This window comes from Nycticebus coucang, chromosome 7, assembly GCF_027406575.1.
Source record: "Nycticebus coucang isolate mNycCou1 chromosome 7, mNycCou1.pri, whole genome shotgun sequence".
NCBI lineage: Eukaryota > Metazoa > Chordata > Mammalia > Primates > Lorisidae > Nycticebus > Nycticebus coucang.
In genome coordinates this window covers 5,796,217-5,817,662 of record NC_069786.1, presented here as the reverse complement: position 1 = coordinate 5,817,662, position 21,446 = coordinate 5,796,217, and the positions used below count along the sequence as shown (strand labels likewise).

At 45.4% G+C, this 21,446-nt stretch overlaps 1 protein-coding gene across 6 annotated transcripts in view; it reads left to right on the top strand.

Annotated features, from left to right (window-relative positions):
• Positions 1-11,702, top strand: part of FBXO25 (F-box protein 25) — a 50,282-nt gene extending 38,580 nt beyond the window's left edge. For 3 of the 6 annotated variants that reach the window (XM_053597036.1, XM_053597035.1, XM_053597037.1), the window contains exons 10-11: positions 1,436-1,462; positions 2,228-11,702. In XM_053597036.1, the coding sequence (XP_053453011.1) occupies positions 1,436-1,462; positions 2,228-2,317 (117 nt within the window). In that variant the 3' untranslated portion in view covers positions 2,318-11,702. The remainder of the gene's footprint in view (positions 1-1,435; positions 1,463-2,227) is intronic. The other 3 variants (XM_053597038.1, XM_053597039.1, XM_053597041.1) reach the window with 1 other exon arrangement.
• Positions 11,703-21,446: the final 9,744 nt, after the last annotated feature.

Genomic DNA, 21,446 nt, shown 5'->3' with positions numbered 1-21,446 from the left:
TAGCCAGGCATTGTGGTGGGCGCCTGTGGTCCCAGCTACTTGAGAGGCTGACGCAAGAGAATCACTTGAGTCCAAGAGTTTGAGGTTGCTGTGAGCTGTGATGCCATAGCACTCTACTGAGGGCAACACAGTGAGACTCTTGTCACAAAAAAAAACAAAAAAGAAAGAAGAAAGAAAGAAAATGCTGCCTAAGTTTCCTGAAATATGTTAATTCTGATTTTTTTTTTAAATTGAGAGATGGTTTTTAGCTTTGCAAAAGAATTTGCTTGCAATTCTTATATTTAGTGAACCGCGTCATGGAAATTCAGAACAGGTCTTTCCTAGTGAGGTGTTGCAGTGCTGGATCCTGCTTGCCGCTACCCCAGAGCCTCCCCCCGCAACCAGACATCACTCGGCAGACAGTGGTTGCAGTCCATGTTTTTATTTCTGAATCTGTGCACAAAAGAGCATGAAAAGAAATCCTCCCCTGATTTAACTCCTGATGAGCCGAGATAACCCTGCTCAGCCTCCCAGTACAGCTGTCGGGGCAGTGGCTTGGTGGGGCCAGGGCAGATCACACCTGGGCCCTGACATACAGCTGCCACGCAGAGTTGCCATGGTTACACCGTGTCGACACCTACTACTATTGGTCTGCTTTAGCACCCCAATAGATGAAGAACTAAAGTCACATCAGAGCTACTAAGGAAATGGGGGTTGGGGCTTCAGACCTTTCCCTGCCCTCAGATCCGGGCATGACCCACTGAGTTACAGTCACCAAGAGCCCCTGGCCTGGGGTAGGGGTCGAGGAAGCAGAGCAAGGACATGGCACTCCCAGGCTTTGTTCCATCTTGGTGCATGAACGTCAGGCCCCAGGATGAGACCCTGATGACGTTCACCCCTCAGGCCTGTGTGGCTGCTGGGATCAGAGCCAGAGCCACATGCTTAGATCTCTGGGCAGGGGCTGCGTGGGTTATGGGCAGCCTCCACGGGCATCCTGCCCCCTTGTGCTGCGTAGCTTCTAGGTGCTTTGAGCGGCACAGAGTAGACCCTCAGGACATCAAAGAAGGAGGTTTCCCAGAAAAATGTCTTGTAATTGTTTCTGTGTAAACTATACATGGAAATATTAGCTTTGCTTTACATACTTGTCAGTGAATAATCTTGAAGGTTATTTAGCATTGTACCCTTATTAGTTGTCGATATGAGAAACTTCAAGTTGGAAATATTTTGTCTTTAGCTTGTGCTGGAGTAGCACGGGATTCCCAGTGTCCCACAGGGCCTTCTGTGCTCATTTCTAATAACATTTTATGCTGCCCAGATTTAGTGACCAGATGTTTGCATTGATTGTCATAAATAATGTGCATCAAACCCAAATGCCTAAATGCAGTCTCCTTTCTAATCTTAATTTTCCCCTTCCTTTACTGCATTCCTTCCTGATTCTTCCTTCACGATCTCAAAGGATTATCATCTTGCCTTACTATTCAAGGTACCTCTGTATGTTACCAGTACTGTTTGTCATGTTGTCTAAAGCACAGCGTCCTTGCTACCACCTGGTTCCTTTCCAGCTCTTGCTGACTTGAGCCGAGTCTTGGGACTGAGCTGCCCCTCAGGGCCCTTGGCAGGGAAATATCTTGCAGATCAATGTCTTGGTGGTGTGGGGAACTCCAGACGTGCCCATGAACACTTCATTAGATAAAAACACCCATGGTCCTTGGGGGCAGCATTGCCAGGGCCTCTACCTGCAGAGACCTGTTGCTGACCACACATGGCCGCTGGTCCTGTTGCCTGTGTTCTGCCAATTTTCTTCCACAAAACTTATTTTTCTTTTCTTGCTTCTGCATTGGTGGGGGTGTGAGTGCGCCAGCTCCCTGGATTCCTGATGGGCGCATGCTCGGTGCACCCTGCCTTCCAAGCAGGAGCCTGGCCTGAGGAACCTGTCCCCACTCTAGCCATGTACACGGCTCCTCCTGGGATGTGTGAGGAGGGTCCCTGCCAATTCAGAGATGAATAATGGGTAAAGTGAGCTAGGAATGGCCAACACAGGGGAAGAAAGACCCTGGGGTTTCTTCTGTGGCCGTGTAGGTTCTGGGATGTCTCTTCTATCTTGGTGCCAGACTCAGCTTTGGAATTCCAGGGCACCTGCCCGTCTACGTAGTACGCCTGCCCTGGCAAAGTGTTAAGGACTTCTCCCCAGAAATGCGGCTTCTGTTGGTGGCAAGGCCCCTAACCCTAACTCTCTTCCTCCCTGCAGGACTCGGGACACCCCTGCACCGCAGCTGACCCCAACAGCTGCTTCACGCCTGTGTCCCCGCAGCATTTCATCGACCTTTTCAAGTTCTGAAGGCTGCCTCACCCACCTGTCCTGCTGTCCCAGAGGCGTCCTGGTCCTTGTGTACATTCGTTTTTGGAGTTCAGTGGCCCAGGCAGAACCAGTAATTTCTACTTATCTATGTAAAAACATTTCTTCTGAGCATCTTAGGATTTGCAGTTTTGCGTATTTGTATATATGGTTTTAAAAAGATTTTGGATTTTCAGCCCTGTAATCTGTGCTGAACTGACACAGAAAGCCTTCTAGAATGTGCTTCTTAATCGTCAAATTATAGTTTCCCCATTTTATAGTACTTGGGATGGAGGATAAAACAGTCGATCCTTGTAAATACATTGTGCAGAATATTTATTTTTTCTTAAAACATATTTTAACAGCTGCATTGCTGTGCCAAAATGTGTCCTCTCTGAACACAGAATCAACCTAGGGAAATACCAGCACATCCCACTGGTGGTGGGTCAATTGTGAATTATTCACTGTGCCTCATACAGGGTGGTGGCCTTGTGGCCTTGCTCCTGAATACCCGAGGACAGGTGTGGGCAGGAAGCCTGCTGTGGGGCCAGTGTGAACTCCTGCTGGACTGTGCTGGCACCAAACTGGGAAGGAGTCATGCCAAGACTGAGTTGGAACAGCCCATGGGGGTCCGAACTCCTTTCATGGTCACATTTATCTAATTTATCTTCATCAGTTTTGCATTCTATTGAAAAACATAGTGATTTTGATTTAATTCAAATCTTTAAAAGGTTGTTTTATTTTTAAAATAATGTGTGTCCACTTTTGAAAATAAAGGTATATGAAAGAAAATAAAAATCACCCACAGTCTTACTGCCCACGCCCAGAAGGGTAGGACACGGATCCTCAGCAGCCAGGAGCGGAAATGTGAGATGACATTTCATCTTCAGTAGGTTCAGGGGACCCGAGCAAATCATTTCTACTTCCTTTAATTATTTTTTCTGGTAAGTGTATTAAAATTTGTAATTTTATGTATTTATAAATGCAAATCAAAGGATTTTCAATGTTCAGCCCCACATTCTGTGCTGAATGGCATGAATGGCCAAGAATAGGCTCTTTTTTTGTCAAATTAGTTTCCCTTCAGGTGTGACACTGACACTGGGTCCTCTGTCACGTCCACAGGAGTGTGAGTTTTCATGCCGTGTGCCATTTTCATTTCATAACTAGCCCCTTTGTTAGAGGCATTTGCCTGTATTTTAAATATTACTTGAAAACAGGTTTTTTTTGGTTTGTTTTTTTTTTAACATGGCTGTTATTGGCTGTGTAGCTTCATCTTGGTGAAACAAACCACATCATCACAGCACTAGGGCAGCTTCTGACCTTGGTCGCTAACCTCAGTGATTCTGTGATAAGCTTTACTGTACGTGAAGGTGCATGTGAGACTCCTTACAGTAACCCAGAAGGACCAACATGATGAGCCAGACATTTGAGTAAGGCTTTTAACATATATTTCCAGATTGCTAGTGAGAAAAGAAATTGTTATTATCTGTCTAAGAAAGAGAATATATTACATTTCCATTATCCCTGAAGCACGGTCATTATTTCTTTTCTTGTTGGTGCTATTTTAATATTTGACAAATGGGATGTGTGCTTTATTGTGAGGTTGAACATTTCTATATATTTACTGGCCGTTTGTTTTGTTTCTGGTAAATTAATGTGTATTCTTTGCCTGTTTTTCTTTGGGGTGTTGGTGTTTTTCATATGAATTTCTTCTTAAAAGAACACCAACCCTTTGAAGTGGTGGATCTTTCCCCCAGGTGGTCATATACTTTTTAATTGTTGGGATGCTAGTCAGCTGTGCTCTGTAATCATACATATGTGCATTTAACATGTATAAATTAAGCAATACCTGTTCAGAAAAAATACTAATATTCATGATATTGAGGGGAGGATTCCAGTAATTACACGTGGTTAGTGTATTTACACAGGCAGCTAGCCCAAACTGTTTTGAGCACATTGGCACTGCTGAGGCAGGTGTGCCCCAGGAGCTTGGCAGGTGGGCAAGGCGCCCCTCACACTGGAGGGTTCTTGGAGGATGTAGACAAAGACAGAATAAAGAGAATTTTGATCAGTTATTTATGGTAGACAGCACCAGAGATAAGAGGACTCTGAGTTTACACACCTGGATGGTATATTTGCATGCAAATTCTATGAGAGGGTCTGCCAAAAGTAGGGGATACCACTCCTTGCTGGATTAAACTACAATTTTGATGTATTTCTTTGCAACAAAATAGAGACTTCAGGATACCCAGAGCCTGAGAACAGGCAGTAAGTTTTACACACCCTTTGATCCTGACAGAGGTGACCCCAGGCTGTCTTGGAATGGAGTCTGCAGACGTTCACTGACTCCAGTTTCAGTCCCACTTCCCAGAAGCTGGTGTTGACAGCCGTAACCTCCCTTTGCATATTTTGAGAGTTGAAAGGCACATTTCTCACCTAATCTGTGAACCAGAAAAATCAGAAAGACTAGCAGATGTGTCTCAATAGCAGGTCACGGGCAGCTCTTTAGAGGTTTACCCCCAAGGACTGTCGCTGCATGCCTGCTGTGTGCGTCTTCTGCATGGGGCCATGCCTAGGAAGCTGTGTCTACTCTATGGGAAAATTTTAAGGTTCTATGTAATAGTTTTTGCCTTAAATGCTACTTTTATAATCAAACTCTCATAAGATTTTTGGATCCTGGACCCTTGCTGAAATAGTTGTTAGCCCTGAAAGTGTTTTGTAGATTCTCCATGATTTGCTATAAACAAAATTGTGTCTTCTGCAAATAGTTTCACTTCTTCCTTTTGATCTGATGTCTGTTTCCTCTCTCTCCTGCCCCCTTTTCTGGCTGAAACCCTGGGTCCCCTGTTGAGTAGCGGGAGTAGGAGTGGGCGTCTTGTCTTGCTCCTGGTCCCAGGAAAGCCGGTCAGCCTCATACCACATGCTGATACCAGCTACATAAATGTGCCTTACTGGGCTGAGGATGTTCCCTTCTGTTGCCAAGTGTTTTCATCAGGAGGGTGGCGGGTTCTGGGATGTGGGGTCATTACTTAGAACAACGTTTGTGTGTTGAACAAACCTTGACTTCCCACCTGCTCATGGCATCTGATATTTTTACACAGAGTTGCTGGATTTGGTTTCGGTTCATTTTGCTCTCTCTGTCTGCAGGAAGTGTTTCTGGGAACTCCCCTTGTGTTAGCTCTGTCTGGCTTTGCTGTCTGGGTAAAAACTGCCTCACAGGATGGGCTTGGAAAGTGTCTGAGGAGATGGTGCATCTTTGCTTTTGTAAATTCCTTGTTACCTCTAACAGCATACACCTACAAGCTTTTTTTCTAGCTAAAAGCTTTTTCTTTTCATTGTGGAGGACTAACCTAGCAGATGAATGGACTAGGGAGCAATCTGTTCTGCATCACCAGAAGTGTCAGGAGTGAGGAAACATGACTGCAGCCTTCTCTCTGCCAGCTCCAGTCACCTCCCTCTGGTGCCATCCAATCAAAGAGCCAGAAGATTTGCAACAATGTGAAAACCAGTAAAAAGGACCTGTGTAGTCCTGCTGTAGTCCAGTACATAGCAGATCTGCTCAGCTGACGGCAACAAGCACCAGCTTCTCACTGGTCTCAACCCCTGCACATGTGTCCACCTTCTGCCTTCACTCAGGCCTCGCTCCTTGTCTCTGCCTGTGTCTGCTTGGAAGAAGCAGACCCTCCAGGCTGGAGGACAGTGTTTCCCACAGAGCCAGTGGTGGCTGCTCACAGACGTGGCCCTGCCTCTCAGGGTTCTAGAGGGAAGTGGCAGCCTACGACAGAAAACTGCAGTTCCAGGGGTGGCACTGGGTCTGCACCCACATACCCTTGCAGCCACCTCCTCAGTCTGCATTTGATAAAGGGGCCCCACTGTGAAGTCACTCCCCAGAGCACCATCCTCGATACAGCCATGTGGGTTGCATGCCAGGCAAAGGCTGGGGACTCTCCAGTTGCCTTTTCTGTCCTCTCCCTTCGTAGAGTGGTGAAGAACAGAGATGTGGTCGGTGTGGTTCTTCCTTGTGCCACCGACATCATACCTGACTGCACAGTCAGGTCAGACAGGTTTACCTGAGGATGGTAGGTCCCCAAGGAAATGCTCTTGTTCCCCATTTAAATATGGCACAGTAAAAAAGACAAAATCTTTTTTGAGAGAGACACCATAATTGCTTGGGTTTTTGCGTGGGATTTTATTTTTATTTGATAATCATTTGAGAAACTTGCACAGATGAAGGCATGTAGTTTTTCTGTTATCTAACTATGTAGACATTTCTAAATTCATTTAAGAATTTTTTTATTATGGTAAAATATACATAACTTAAAATTTATCATCCTAACCACTTTTTTTTTCTTCCTTGAGACAGAGTCTCACTCTGCTGCTCTGGGGAGAGTACCGTGGTGTCATCGTAGTTCACAGCAGTCTCAAACTCTTGGCCTCAAGTGATCCTCCTGCCTCAGCTCCCCAAGTAGCTGGGACTACAGGCATCTGCCACGTGCCCACCTAATTTTTCCATTTTTAGTAGAATTGGGGTCTCACTCTTGCTCAGGCTGGTCTTGAACTCCTGAGCTCAACATTCCCACCCGTCTTGATCTCCTAGAGTGTTAGGATTACAGGTATGAGCCACTGCACCTGGCCTGTCAGAACCATTTTCAGGTGTGTAACTTAGTGTCACCTTTACATTGTCATAGAGCCATCTCTATTATCTACCCACAGAACTCTTTTTATCTTACAAAACGGAAACTGTTCCCATTAACGCCAAGTCTCTGTTCCCCTTCCTCAGCCCATCCTACTTTCTGTCTCTGTAAATTTGACTCCTGCAAGGACCCTCGAATGAGTGGAACCAGAGGAGATTTGTTTTGTGTGTGTGACTTACTTCACTGAGCATGTTCTCAGAGTTCTTACACATTATAGCATGTGTCAGAATTTTTCAGACTGAATAATATTGTGGATGTACCACATTTTGCTTATCTATTCATTTGTGGATGGACACCTGGGTTGCTTCCAAACTCTGGGCTATTGAGAATAATGCTGCTGTGAACATGGGGTACAAATTTCTCTTAAAGAAAGACCACTTTCTATTCTTTGGGGTATATATCCAGAAGTAGAATTGGTAGATCATATGATGTTTTTTATTTTGGGGGACCCACCACACTACTTCCCGCTAAAGCTGCACCCTCTTACGTTCCCACCAGCCGTGCCTGGGTCCTCTGGATTCTTCTCCGTAACAGTCGTCCTCGTGGGTGTGAGTGGTGTCTCCTTAATGCCTAGGGACGCGGAGCATCTTTTTACGTGCTTGTTGGCCATCTGTAGGACTTCTTCAGAGAAATGTTTATTTAAGCACTTTGCCCATGTTTTGGTCAGGTTGTATGGGTTTTTGTTTTTGAGTTATAGGAGTTTTTATGTGCTCTGGGTATTAATCCTTATTAAGTAAACCATTTGTGAATTATTTTCTTCTTTTCTGTGGGTTGCTTTTCACTCTGTTTATTGTGTCCTTTGATAACACAGAAGTTTTTCTCTTTCTTTGTTGCCTGTGCGTTTGGTGTCATATATAAACAATCACTGCCAGATCCAATGTTGTGAAGATTTTCCCCTGTTTTCTTCTAAATGTTTTGCACTTCCAGCTCTTTGTTTTGGTCTTTGATTCATTTTGAGTTTCCCTCGTGGGCACATGGTGTCCAGTTGTCTGGCGCCACTTTTCTTGAAGAGATTATCCTTTTCCCAGTGAATGTTGTTGGCATCCTTGTTGAAAATCGATTGTATGTGCCAGGGGTTATTCTGGGCTCTGTATTCTGTCTGTTGATCTGTCCTTGTGCCTGAAGCCACCCTGTTTTGTTTTGTATAACTCTGTACTAAGTTTTGTGAGAAAAAAACAAAAACGTGAGACCTCCAGCTTTGTTCCCTTTTAAGATGCCACATGAATTTCAGGATAGATTTTTCTATTTCTGCAAAAAGTGCTACTGGATTTTGATAGTGGTTGCACTGAATCTATAGACCGCTTTGGGGAGCATGGATATCTTGACAATATTAAGTCTTCCAGTTTATAAACATGAGGTGGCTTTTCATTTTTTTTGTGTTGTTTTTAATTTCTTTCAGCAGTGTTTTATAGTTTTCAGAGTACAGGTCTTTCACCTCTTGGGTTAAGTTTAGTATTTCAGTCTTTTTGTTACTGTTGTAAATGAGATTTTCTTAATTTCCCCTTTGAATTGTTGTTAGAGTATACAAATGTCCTAGATTTTTGTGTAAATTATGTATCCTGCATCACTGACTGTATTAGTTCAGTTTTGTGTGTGTGTGAACTCTCTAGGGTTTTCTGCATATATGATCATGCAAACCAAGGTATTTTGCTCCTTCCTTTCCCAATTTGGGTGCCTTTTCTTTCTTTCTTGCCTAGGATTTCTGGTAGTATGTTGAATAGAAATGGAAGCGTGAGTGTCCTTTTCTTTCTCCTGATCTTAGAATAAAAGCTTTCACTCTTTCACTATTGAGAATGATGTTTACAGTGGGCTTTTTGTATAGTCTCTGTTTATGTTGGGGGAGTTTTCTTCTGTTCCTAATTTGTTGAGAGTTTTTATCGTGAGAGGGTGTGATATTTGATCACTTTTTTTTTTTCCTCACTTTGTCACCCTCGGTAGAGTGCCGTGACGTCACACAGCTCACAGCAACCTCCAACTCCTGGGCTTAGGCGATTCTCTTGTCTCAGCCTCCCGAGCAGCTGAGACTACAGGCGCCCGCCACAATGCCCAGCAATTTTTTTGTTGCAGTTTGGCCGGGGCCGGGTTTAAACCTGCCACCCTTGGTATATGGGGCCGGCGCCCTACTCACTGAGCCACAGGTACCACCTGATCAGACACTTTTTTTGGTTATCAGTTGAGATGATCATATGATTTTTTTCCTTTATTTTGTTTTATCAATTTGTACATGTTGAATTATCCTTGCATCCCAGGGATAAATTTCACTTGGCCATGAATTATAATCCTTTCAGTGTGCTATGGAATACTGTTTGCTACTATTTTGTTGACCATTGATATAAAAATCTTCAGGAATACTGGTGTGTGGTTTTCTTTCCTTGTAGTGGTCTCTTTGTCTGGTTTTGGTATCAGAATAACACTGGCCTCATGGAATAAATATGGAAATGTTCTGAAGTTTTTTGGAAAAGTTTAAGAAAGATGAGTTTAATTGTTCTTTAAATTTTGGTAGAATTCTCCAGCAAAGCCATCTGGTTCTGGGCTTTTCTTTGTAGGGAGGATTTTCATTACTGGTTCAGTTTCCTTACTGCTAGCTATAGGTCTGTTCAGATTTTCTATTTATTCATCATCTAATCTGGGTGTTTCTGTACCTAAGGATTTGTCCAGTTTTTTTACAGTTGTTCATAGTTCTCTCATCTTTTTTTGTTTCTGTAAAATTGCTTGTAGTGTCCTCTTCTGATTTTAGTTATTTGCATCTTCTCCCTTTTTTTCTCAGTCTAGCCAGAGTTTGTCAACTTTGTTGATCTTTCCAACAAATCTTGGTTTCATTTATTTTTTCTCTATTGCTTTTCTATTCTCAGTTTTGTTTCTGCTATAATCTTTATTATTTATTCTGCTTGCTTTAGGTTGTCAGCTTTTCCTTTTCCAGTTGTTTAGTAAATTTAGGCTGTTAATTTGAGATGTTTAAAAATTGTATTTATATCTATAAATTTCCCTCTTTTTTTTTTTTTGAGACAGAGTCTCACTATGTCGCCCTTGGTAGAGTGCCGTGGCATCACATCTGACAGCAACCTCAAATTCTTGGGCTTAAGTCATTCTCTTGCCTCAGCCTCCCAAGTAGCTGGGACTACAGGCACCTGCCACAACGCCTGGCTATTTTTTTTTTTTTGGTTGCAGTTGTTTAGCTGGCCTGGGCTGGGTTCGAACCCGCCACCCTTGGTATATGTGGCTGATGCCACAACCACTGTGCTATGGGTGCTGAACCTATAAATTTCCCTCTTACCACCACTTTTGCTGCATCCCATAATTTTTTGCATGTTATGTTTTCATTTTCATTTATCTCAAGATATTTTCTCATTTCCTTTGTGATTTCCTATTTGACCCATTGGTGAAAAGTGTTAATTTTCACACATTTGTATACTTTTCAGTTTTTCTTCTACTGACTTCTAGTTTTATCCCACTATAACCTGAAAAGATACTCATTATTCCAGGCTTTGCAAATGTACTGAGACTTGTTTTGTGGCCTAATATATTATCTTTTAAAAAAGAAGTTCATTTGTACTTCAGAAAAACGTGTGCTTCTGTCACTAGAGAGAGCTCAGGGCTCTGTCATGCCTCAGGTGCGGCTGGCGTGGGCAGCTGATGCCTGATCCATTTTCTGTCCACAGTTGGAGGTGAGGCATTGAAGTCCCTGCCAGTTGCTGTGGAACTGTTTAGTGCATATATGTATCTTCCTGGTGAATTTTCAGCTTTGTTTATTTAAACAACATGAAGATGAAATTATAAGATGTCTGGGAGTTACTTCAACATAATTCACTGGGCTGAGGGTGGGTGGTGACCAAAGATTAAACAAGATTGGCCAAGATATAATAATTACTGAAGCTGGAAGGTTAGGTGCACATAAGAGTTTATACTAAGATGTAGCACACTCTTTATGTAAAGGGTACATGGTGAATGGCTTCCCAGCCAGGAGGTCTTTCTTGCACCCATCAGCTTTGCTGTAGTCACGTGAGGCAGCCATAGGTCACCCATGTGTTCTAGTCAGTTTTTAGGGACACTGAACTTTGAATTTTATATACTTTTAATATGTCATGAAATATTCTTTTATATTTTTTCGCCATTTAGAATATAAAACTTAGTCTTACCTTGCAGACTGTGCAGAAACAGGTGGGCTAAATTTGGCCAATAGGTTCTAGTCTGCCAAACCTAATTTGTACTTTTGCTCCTTTTTTTGTATATATTGACATTTTCCAGTTGAAAGTTATATAATATTAATTTTTTATACTTCTGTGCTTTTGGATTGCAAAAGTAATGTATGTTCATTGTAGAAAGTATTTTTAAAAAACCAAAACATAAAAAAAATTAAAGTGTTACCTGTAATTCTACTTCAAGATAATTACTAATATTCTCATATACCTTTCCCATACATTCTCTTACATTGCTTTTTGAAGATAGATAACATGCTCCCAATATAAAGTCAGAGAAACAGTTAAATATTAGAATGCCTCTGCCCCCAAACCCAAAGCACTGTGAGTCACCCTAGGAAGGCAGTGGGAGGGAGGGGCTGCTTCGCCCGCCTTCCCTGGGAAGCTGGTTTCCTTCTGCCTGTTGAGCTTTGGAGATTTCTCACAGGGTGAGATTTCAGGTCACCTTTTTCTGTTCTACAACATCAGTTCTGATATCTTCAAGGAGAACATAAGAAGTTTTTAAAACCCTTGTCTCAAAAAAAAAAAAAAAAATCACTTCTCAAAAAGAAAATCCAAATAAAGCAAAGGATATTTCCCATCACCACTCCAGACTTGTTCAGCTTCCTTGAAAATAAATTATCTGAACTTTGTAATTTTACAAAATCATAAATATTTCCCAAAAATTCTAACACTAACTTTGACTTGGAGAATTAGTTTATGTTAAACAGAAATAGTACTAAAAGGATCAATATTATTACTGTTCTGAAAACTAAAATTCTACCTAGCTGTTATCGCTAAATGAAAATAACTTATTTGCAACTGTGAAAAGCCATGCTGAGACATTAACTTTGAAATACATAGATTTATTCATCCAAATTGACAACTGTACGGTACGGGATGGCCACTGTTACCAACTAAAGGAAGCCATTCACAGACCTGGTGAGGAAATGGTCACCAAAAGATAAGGAAACCAGCTGGGTGATAATGGCTTTCAGGGGTAATCAGAAACTTAGTGGACATTTGTCCAGAAACTACAGGCCTTGGAGATACACTGACCAATGCTTGGAAGAGAGTCAAGGAGTATCAGAGTCCTGCATGTGGTTGGCAGAATGTGCAGAGCTTGTGAAATGCCTCGTGAGGCTGACAGCCACTTCCACTTCACGAGCACAGCGCTGTGTTGGGTAAGAGAAAAGCACAAAGCGAAGTGGAGCCTTATCTAAGGCAAGGTACACGCGGAGGAAACAACACCTATGAGCCTCAACAAGGTATCTGTCGAGGTGAGAGAAAGGGACTCCCAACTTTCCTTTGGTATTCACTGAGCCCACGGCAGGCACGTTACCCTCCATGGCCATGACTGCTCCTCCAAACCCTGCCCCCTCGGGGCTTTGTACCAACAGGAGGGAACAGCTACAGGTGAGCTTCTTAGGACTCAATGTCGCATGACAGTGGGATAAGAAAATTACCAGGCAGCTAGCTTTTCTGTACAGAATCCAGATAGGCGCCTGGGGCCCCCACACAGAGGCTGGCTCTGGTCTACCTGACTGGGTACCAGACAGATGACTGCCCCTGGCTGGCACCATGACCTCCTTTGTGGTAACAGCAGGTGGGACTTTGCCCACACTCAGCCTTCAATAATGAGGTTTGGAAAATATGGCTGAGTGTGGAGTTTATTCAAGCTCAAAGCTTAACGTTGGCCACTGTGAGACACTGACTCCACACAAACCTGACCCTCCAAAATGAAGAAGTTCAGGTTTCACTTCTGTAGGCAGAGATGGAGGTCCCAGAGGGTCACAGCATTTCCCACACATGGTCAGTGCATGTGTGCAGCACTTTGGTTACAGAGTCCACATTCCAGAGATTGCCCCTCTTGCTCGCTGAGCAGGTCAGTGGTCTGAGAGGGCCTCATCTCTGGGCTGTTTGGTCTTCATCATTTACAGGGAAAGAGACAGAGGTACATCTGGACAGATTCCTCTCAAGGCTCAGGCTGGCCACATTCTAGCAGCCTTAAGTCTGAGTTACTTTCACAGTTTTATAAGCAGAGGTCGCAACCACGCTGTCTGTCAGCAGTGCAGAAAGAGGGGACTTTGCTATGAGTGACTCAGACCAATGCCTGTGTCCCCGGCTTGCCTTGCCCCTCCTTGGCCCAGGCCATCATCAGAGGCTTTGACACAGCTTACATTAGCAGATTCCCTGGAATGTGGACACTGAACAGGTGGCAAACAGCTTACTTTCCAGTATCTTCCAGTCTGAGGACAGGATGTTTCTGGTTCCCACTGAAATGTTTTGACCAGTGTGGGAAATGCCACCGTCCCATGCGCGATTTTGACTCTGACTTCTTTTCTGCAGTTGCCAGATGAGATTGACCCAGAGTGTGTAGTGGGCACCGTCCAGGGCCAAGGGCTTCAACCTGGCCTGAGGGAGCTCTGCTTGCAGGAGGATGAAACTGAGAGACACTTGAGGAGTAAAGGGCACCAGGGTAGAGGTGGAGTTGTCACCACCTGAGCCTCATTTTGGTGTCACTGATGGTGGATGCCCCTCAGACACAATTTGGCTCCCATGTGTGGCCCTGTGAAATACATGGGTCCCTGAGAGTTGTCCCTGCCAAAAAGATGCAACAGAGCCGTTAGGCGTAACTTCTTTACAGGAAATGCCTGAATGGAAGAATGGGTTAAGTGAGAAAACTGAGGGTGTGTTCAGGGAAAACAGGGAGGGGAGCAGACTCGGAGACCAAACAGCTGCACACAGTGCGTACAGAGTCCTTGCCTGGGTCTTGTTTTGGAGGAAAGAAAGGAACAGCCTCCATTTCTTAGAATGTGGGGTTTGTGTTAATAATTTACTGTTAAATGGCTCCCTGGATGTAGCCATGGACACATAGACACACACTCCAAGAAAACAGGACAGACCTGCAGGTTGTTCAGTCTGCATGGCTGAATTCCATTGTGCTGTTCTTTCTACTCTTGCATAGATTTTATTTATTCATAATAAAATGTTGAAATACTTGTCCCTCAGAATAAGCCAAAATGAAATATGCCAGATTGATTATGAGAATTAACCACCATTTAGAGATTTAAGTATAGTTCTTTCCTCTGTATCATCTGACCCTGCAGGGATCAGGGATGGAATATGCTTCAGAGGAGCAAAAAAGAAAGTGCGACCTCACCGTCCACCCTGGTGCTCTTGTCCTGACAGCCTGCCCTCCTGCCTGCTCTCCGCTTGGAGCCCCAGGGGAGTCACCAGTTGCCAAAGACACATGGTGCTTTGCTGGGAGATGCTTTCTTACTCACTTCTGAGCTTAGCATTTCCAGCTGTTAAAATTAGACTAATTCCCTTATTCAGGATTGCTCCTCCTAGATCAGTGGTTCTCAACCTTCCTAATGCCGCAATGTATTTTCATTGTTAAAAAGGGGTCAAGACTCACAGGTTGAGAGCCGCTGTCCTAGATGAAGCGGATATCAGATTTTGGGAGCTGAAGGAATGCACAGCACATTCCCAGGCAGACACCCAGAATCTCAGGAGGAGGTCTGGGGAACACTCACCGGTGCTCATGCTGAGCTCTGACAGCTCAGCCTAGAACTTGCTTTTGAGGACAGAAGCCCCCATGTCCTGAGCCTTGAGGTAAAGTCAGACTCCACAGGAGCCTGTGCCCCTGGATAGCTGGTAAGACTTAAAAGTAAGTTCTAGGTACAAGCCTCTTTCTTTGTTTTAAATAACTGCATGAGACTGGCTAATTGAGGGTGTCACCTACTTAACATGACTTTGTATTCATTTAACATAGGCTTGATTCCAAAAGGTACGTTGTTCCCATGGAAGTATTTTTCCCGGAGCTCCCTAATCCACTAGTTCTTCCACTTGGCCCAGGGATGTGGCTCCTTCCTCCCCAATTATAAGACCTCCTTCGTAGAACCCATACACCACACAAAGAACAAAGTAGCAGCACCTGTTCTGATTTATGAAAACATCTGCCAGCAGAACAGAGCTCTGCAGGGTCTTGAGGGGAAGGCTGAGGGCGACCCTGGTTATTCTGGGAGCTATGGCATGCCAGGAACTGCCACACCTGGAACAGAGGAGCAGAGATGCCACTGGCTTTGCTCTCTGGGCCTCTCTAGGCTTCAGAATCAGAGTAGACTCAGATCCATGTGATTCTTCAACAACCCTGTGCCCCTCCCTCCCTCAGTCTACATGCAGGCATCTGTTGGGCCCATACAGACGCTGCCCCAGCAGCAGAGTTTATAGGAGAAAGTGAACAGATGAACAGGAGGGGGACACACAGGTTGGTGTAAGGCACCCAGGCACTAGCAGGGAAGGTGGGGAGCTGGGCCTGGCCTGGCTGCGCACAGGGTCTGCAGGAGGGTGTTACAAAAGCCCTTACTCAAGGAGGGCCGTAGGCTTTGATGCACTTCCCATGGTGACCCACCTACAACAGCTCTGAACAGCTCTCCTCAGAGACAGGGTGCCCAGGCCTGGTCAGAGCTCAGGTGACCTAAACAGCCTGGTGAAATGACGTTTCTCAGGTTGGCCTACTAATGACTCTTGATTAATAGTTTGTTCCTTTCCTTTATGTAGTACTGGGGAAAGGGCATTAAAATACCCATAAACCTGAGATGTGAACATAAATAAATAAATTCTCACTCTTCACTGTCATTGAAACCAAAAGGCTTCCAGTGAAACCCGAGGAAACTGTTCAGTGGCAAGAACTTTCAGTAAAGGTTCTTTGTTTTGTTTTTAGAGGAAGTTGAAGGGGGTTAAACCTTTCACACTAACAGATAGTAAATTGTGACCTTAGGATGAACCGTCTTTCATACCAAGCTCCCTCACCATTGGGGTTTCTATGTTTTTCTTTCCCCAGGTGGGTAGAGATGCCCAAGAGCAAAGCTCTCACTGGCTTCCTCCCCCCCAGTGTGTAAAGCCTGAGGATGTGGCCAGGATGCAGGCGAGCCGTGCAGGGAACAAGAGGACAGGGTGGGCACAAACGCTGGGGACCGATGCCAGTGCCTGTTGGAGCTCCCTGCCTTGGCTCTTGGGAACCCAGTGTAAAGGGTGAAGTCAGGAAAGAGGGACTTTTAAAAACTGCCAGAGGAAACAGCATCTCTGCTGTGCCGTCATGTGTGGCCGCGGCCCACTCACCGTCTGCTCTGGTCGTGGCCTGAGATTTGCCGCAGTCAGGTGGTGATTAAAAAGAAATGGAGGCACCATGTGCAGCTTCAGCCCTGCTCTGAAAAGTAAAGACAGGCCCCAAATGATTTGGGGTTAAGTGGCAGGAACAGCAGAGGTCAAAGGTGTAAGAGATTGAAATCTCTCTTGCTTGTGATTAACACATGGCATGAATGTAGGGCTGTCCGTATATTTAGTCCTATTAGGAGCACTAGAAAGTTAGGTCTGAAAATGATGCTGTTATTACAAATAATTCCAACTAGCTTAGTGTTTGGTAGCAGACTAGATCGGCGAGGCTGCTAGCGCTCATCCTATGGCACGTTAAGAATTCTCAGTGCCGGGCGGCGCCTGTGGCTCAAGTGGTAGGGCGCCGGTCCCATATGCCGGAGGTGGCGGGTTCAAACCCAGCCCCGGCCAAAAACTAAAAAAAAAAAAAAAAGAAAAAAAAAGAAAAAGAATTCTCAGTGCCGGCTCCGCGCCTGTAGCTCAACAGCTGGGGTGCCAGCCATGCACCGGGGCTGGTGGGTTTGAACCCAGCCCGTGCCTCCCAAACAACGATGACAACTACAACCAAAAAATAGCTGGGCATTGTGGCAGGCGCCTGTAGTCCCAGCTACTTGGGGAGGCTGAGGTAAGAGAATCGCTTAAGCCCAAGAGTTTGAGGTTGCTGTAACCTGTGATGCCATGGCACTCTACCCAGCGCATCATAGTAAGACTCTGTCTCAAAAAAAAAAAGAATTCCCAGTGCCAGTGCTCAGGCGTCAGGGTCCGCCAGGGTCTGCCAGGCTCCTGGGCTGCCATGGGAAGGACTGCACACTGCCTGCCATGCATGCAGAACCGGGTCTCTTAAGAGAAACTGCAAAGAGCCATGTGGGGATAAGTCCAGACCCGGCCTCAGAAGAGGAAGGGGGACGTGCAGTCGCACCCCAGCCTGCTGACTCCAGCTCCCACCGGCTTGTTTGAACCTGCTGTAGTGATCCAGTGAAGATCCCCATCACTCTGGCTCACACTCTTGGCCATGTGTCCATACAAGGGTCTCCACATGGCACACTCCTAGGCTGTGATGTCCCTGCCCTCTTGGAGCATCCTTCTAGCAAGAAAGCAGATACTCAAAAAAAACACTGTTGGGCTTGGCACCCGTAGCACAGTGGTTATGGCACCACATGCACCAAGGGTGGCAGGTTCGAACCCAGTCCGGGCCAGCTGGACAGCAATGACAACTGCAACAAAAAACTGCCAACCGTTGTGGTGGGCGCCTATAGTCCCAGCTACTTGGGAGGTTGAGGCTTGAACGCAAGAGTTTGAGGTTGCTGTGAGCTGTGATGCCATGGCACTCTACTGAGAGTGACATAGTGAGACTGTCTTGAAAAAAAAAAAAAAAAGCATTGTTAAAATACATAGCCATGAGGAAGAGGAAGCCAGTTATGAAAACACTTTTTGGAGTGTCGGGGTCCTGTGGAGGCAGCTCTGTGGAAGGGATGGTAAACTGACTCCTGGTACGGAATGAGAAACCTACCGTGGGGCCTAAGCGTCTAGGAAGTGACTGAGCAGCTCATGATGCCCAGTCACTGGGAGCAGCCAGGAGCGTCCCTTGGTGGAGCTCTCAGTGGGTGCCAGGACGACAGCCTGGGGGACACAGAGCTGTCAGGAGAAAAGACAAGGTGGGGGCACAGGGCCATTAGGAGATGTCTGTACCAGACCCGAGGGCAGAGCCAGCTGCCCACAGGCCAGACCACTAGAACATCACTGTCTACCCCTCCTGGGAGACCTGGTTCCGCCTTCCCAGCAGTGGGGGCTTTAGGACCTTAGGACAAACCAGCCGAGGGAATCTGACTCCCAGGAGGCCAGCCAGCAGCCCACAGCTCAGCCCAGGCCACTCACACCAGTACCTGCTTCCGGCCCTTCGTACTGAATGCGTGCAGACAGACAAGAGGTGCTGGCTATAGGTGTTCGGGACTAAGGTAAGATGAGGAAAACCAGGAAGATTTCAGTATTTCATTGTCACCAGTAGTCTTCAAGCCTCACTATTTTCTCTGCACAGCCCTCTGAGAATGTTCCACTTTATAAACAGAAAGCAGCTGGGGGTTGGCCACGGGGAGAGGGCGGCATGGAGCACTGCAGGGCGCTGTCTCCACACACATGCGTGTGCTGCAAGGTTTTCAGTAGAAGCTGCACTGACAAAGCCCGAATTGGTCACTTTTCTTCTATTGGCTGAAGTATGTCTCCATGTCACCGTGATTCTTCCCCAGCAGAACCCTCAAGGTTTTTCCTTAAAATAGGTGTGTTTGACACTGCAGCTGCAGTTCCCCTGACAGTTGTGCAAGGAGGCGGCCTGAAGCACCCACCAGGGCTGCTCTGCAGGGTTTGAAGAGCTAGAATGCCGTCAGCCACTCACACCTCAAGCTCCATGGAGCATGATTTAATCGGATTCAGCACTCACTGCCGTGTCTCAGGTTGGGTGGAGAATCACTGACCACTGCAGTTTAAATCTGCCTACGTGTGCTCACGTTGCAGGTTACACCAGCAAGAAACATTTAATGCAAAGCAGCCAGTCATTCCAGAAGAGGAAGGGCTACTGTTTCCTTAGCAGCATGTGATTTAAACCGCGAGGCTGTTCAGAGAGTGCCCATTGATCAAACTAAAATTATTTTCCTACTGAAAAGATGTAAGAACAGCAACGAGCTGTCAGTTGTGTAGCTCTGTTTGAACAACCTGCAGATGACTGTGAACGTGATGTTAAGCATCCATCTCAGAGCTAGGATGATTGTCTTGGCCAGTTTCTCCTTTCAAAGCTGCCTGAATAGTGACCGCCAGCTGGTTTTTGATTATTCAAATATCAATTGAATAATGACCAAGAAAACCAAAAAGTGAACAATTGGGTAGAAGTAATCTGGGAGAGAGAAAACGACGGCCAGGTCAGTGAGTGAGAGTCTGGGACAGGGTCCCTGGGGTCCGTGTGGGACAGAGAGGAAGGCGATGTGGGTCAGAGTTGTAGGGATGTGGGCATGGGGTCCCCAGACTAGTGGAAGGGTGCAGGAGGCCCCAAAGAGGAGTCAGGAGCAGGGGACCTGGCACTACCCCCACACCGTCTCCCATGGCATCGGGCACCCCAGAGTTTACAGATGTGTGGGCACCGTGGGCCATGGGGCCACACCTGGAGTCCAGGTCCTGAGGGAAGTTAATCTCATTTTCCAGAAGAGGCCACTGTCTTCCAGAAAGACTTGTTTCTAAGAGATGGTCCTCTTTTTAAAAGATAAATAAAAATGATACAGTTAAGAAGTGTACTATGCTAGTGCGTCCACATTTCTCAGCTGGACACTAAGGGGTAAAAATGGACATAAGGACCTGACTCAAGAAATAAGAGACCAGAACAGATGGGCTGCTGGCCATCCCATCACCTCCCAGCCCTAAGCACACACATGACACTGGGAGGCTGTGCAAATACACAAAAGATGTATCTCAAAAGTGTAGGCTGAAATCATTCATTTATTTATGAAAAAGTACACGTATAGATTGTATTTTAAAATAAGGTTTGAAAGGTCAGGAAAAGTGCCATCAGCTCTACATGACTAAAGCCATTGTGAACAGATCCCAATAGCCATGCAAACCAATGATGAAAGAGGTCAAAACAGTACTTTTATTCTTTTAAAGACCTCAGTGTTACGGAGGAAGTTCACCTTCTCTGGAGTCACTTTCCCGTTCGCAGGAAGAGCACAGGGCACGTCACACAGGGAAGTTGTGTGTGTTCACACCATCCTCACACCAGAAACTTGTGAAGATGGCTAATTTGCTTTGGTAAATTCTCTCAAGAAAAGATATTTTTCTCCCAAAGCACACAAATAAATATTTATGTTAAAAACCACAAACAGTTATTTTAATTCAATCAGATACAACAGAAGAAAAAACTAGTTTTTACATTCATCTTTATAGAAAAGAAAAATTCGATTTACAGTGCATATTTCAATCCTAATCTGGCTTTGTCTTCAAATTTTAAGAAACAGCATCAAGAATTATTTTGCCAACTGTCTGTCACAGTTAAGTGACCAGGGTGAGTTGAGGCACTTGGCGTCCAACACGGAGGCACGAGCACAGCACCCACAGAGCGAGAGGCAGCCCTCCCACCAGGGAGTGTCCCGTCTAGACCCTTCGACACATCTACACTACTGTGCAACTGGATGACCCGACCTGAGTCCTGTGCTGAGTTTTCACACGAGCACGGCCTGGTGCGCATCTGTCATCCCACCAGCACTTCTGTGGGAGGCGAGTCATGATCCACACGCCCAACTGTTTACCTGAGGAGACTTAGGGATTTTCAATTTGGCTGTTAGGCTAAAAATTACAAACTTTCCTTTTTGCATTCTAATACAAACTGAAATTACCACTTAAAGCATATCCCCGTTTCATGACTTGATAAGTAAACTTGTTCTGTTTTGGAAAGACAGATGATTGATCAGTGTGTGGACAGATGCAGATAGAGATGGCGGATGACGGGTAGGCACAGATGGTTGACAGAGATGGACACAGACAATGGATTTGCACAGACCGATGAACACAGAAGATGGATCAAGTAAACTTGTTCTTACGAGGGCGTGCTTGCCACTAGCATGTTTTTTTTTTACTTTCTGGTCTAAGATTTCAAAGACTAGATTTAGAGGATGGTATCACTGATTTGTCCAACTTGGAATAAATTATATAATTGATCCAGCTCATTATAAAACAAATTTTTTTTCGAGACAGAGTCTCACTTTGTCACCCTTGGTAGAGTGCCGTGGCATCACAGCTCACAGCAACCTCAAACTCTTGAGCTCAAGTTACTCTCTTACCTCAGCCTCCTGAGTAGCTGGGACTACAGGCACCCACCACAACACCTGGCTATTTTTAGGGTCTCGCCCCTGCTCAGGCTTGTCTTGAACCTGTGAGCTCAGGCAACGCACCTGCGTTGGTTTCCCAGAGTGCTAGGATTACTGGCTGAGCCACCACACCAGGCCCTACCGGCATGCTGTTATTCCACACAGGCATCACATGGAACATCTACATTCACAGAACAGCACAGAAGCACACGTGGGACAACTCAGGCATGGGGGGTGGGGCTGGGGGTTTGTTTTTGTG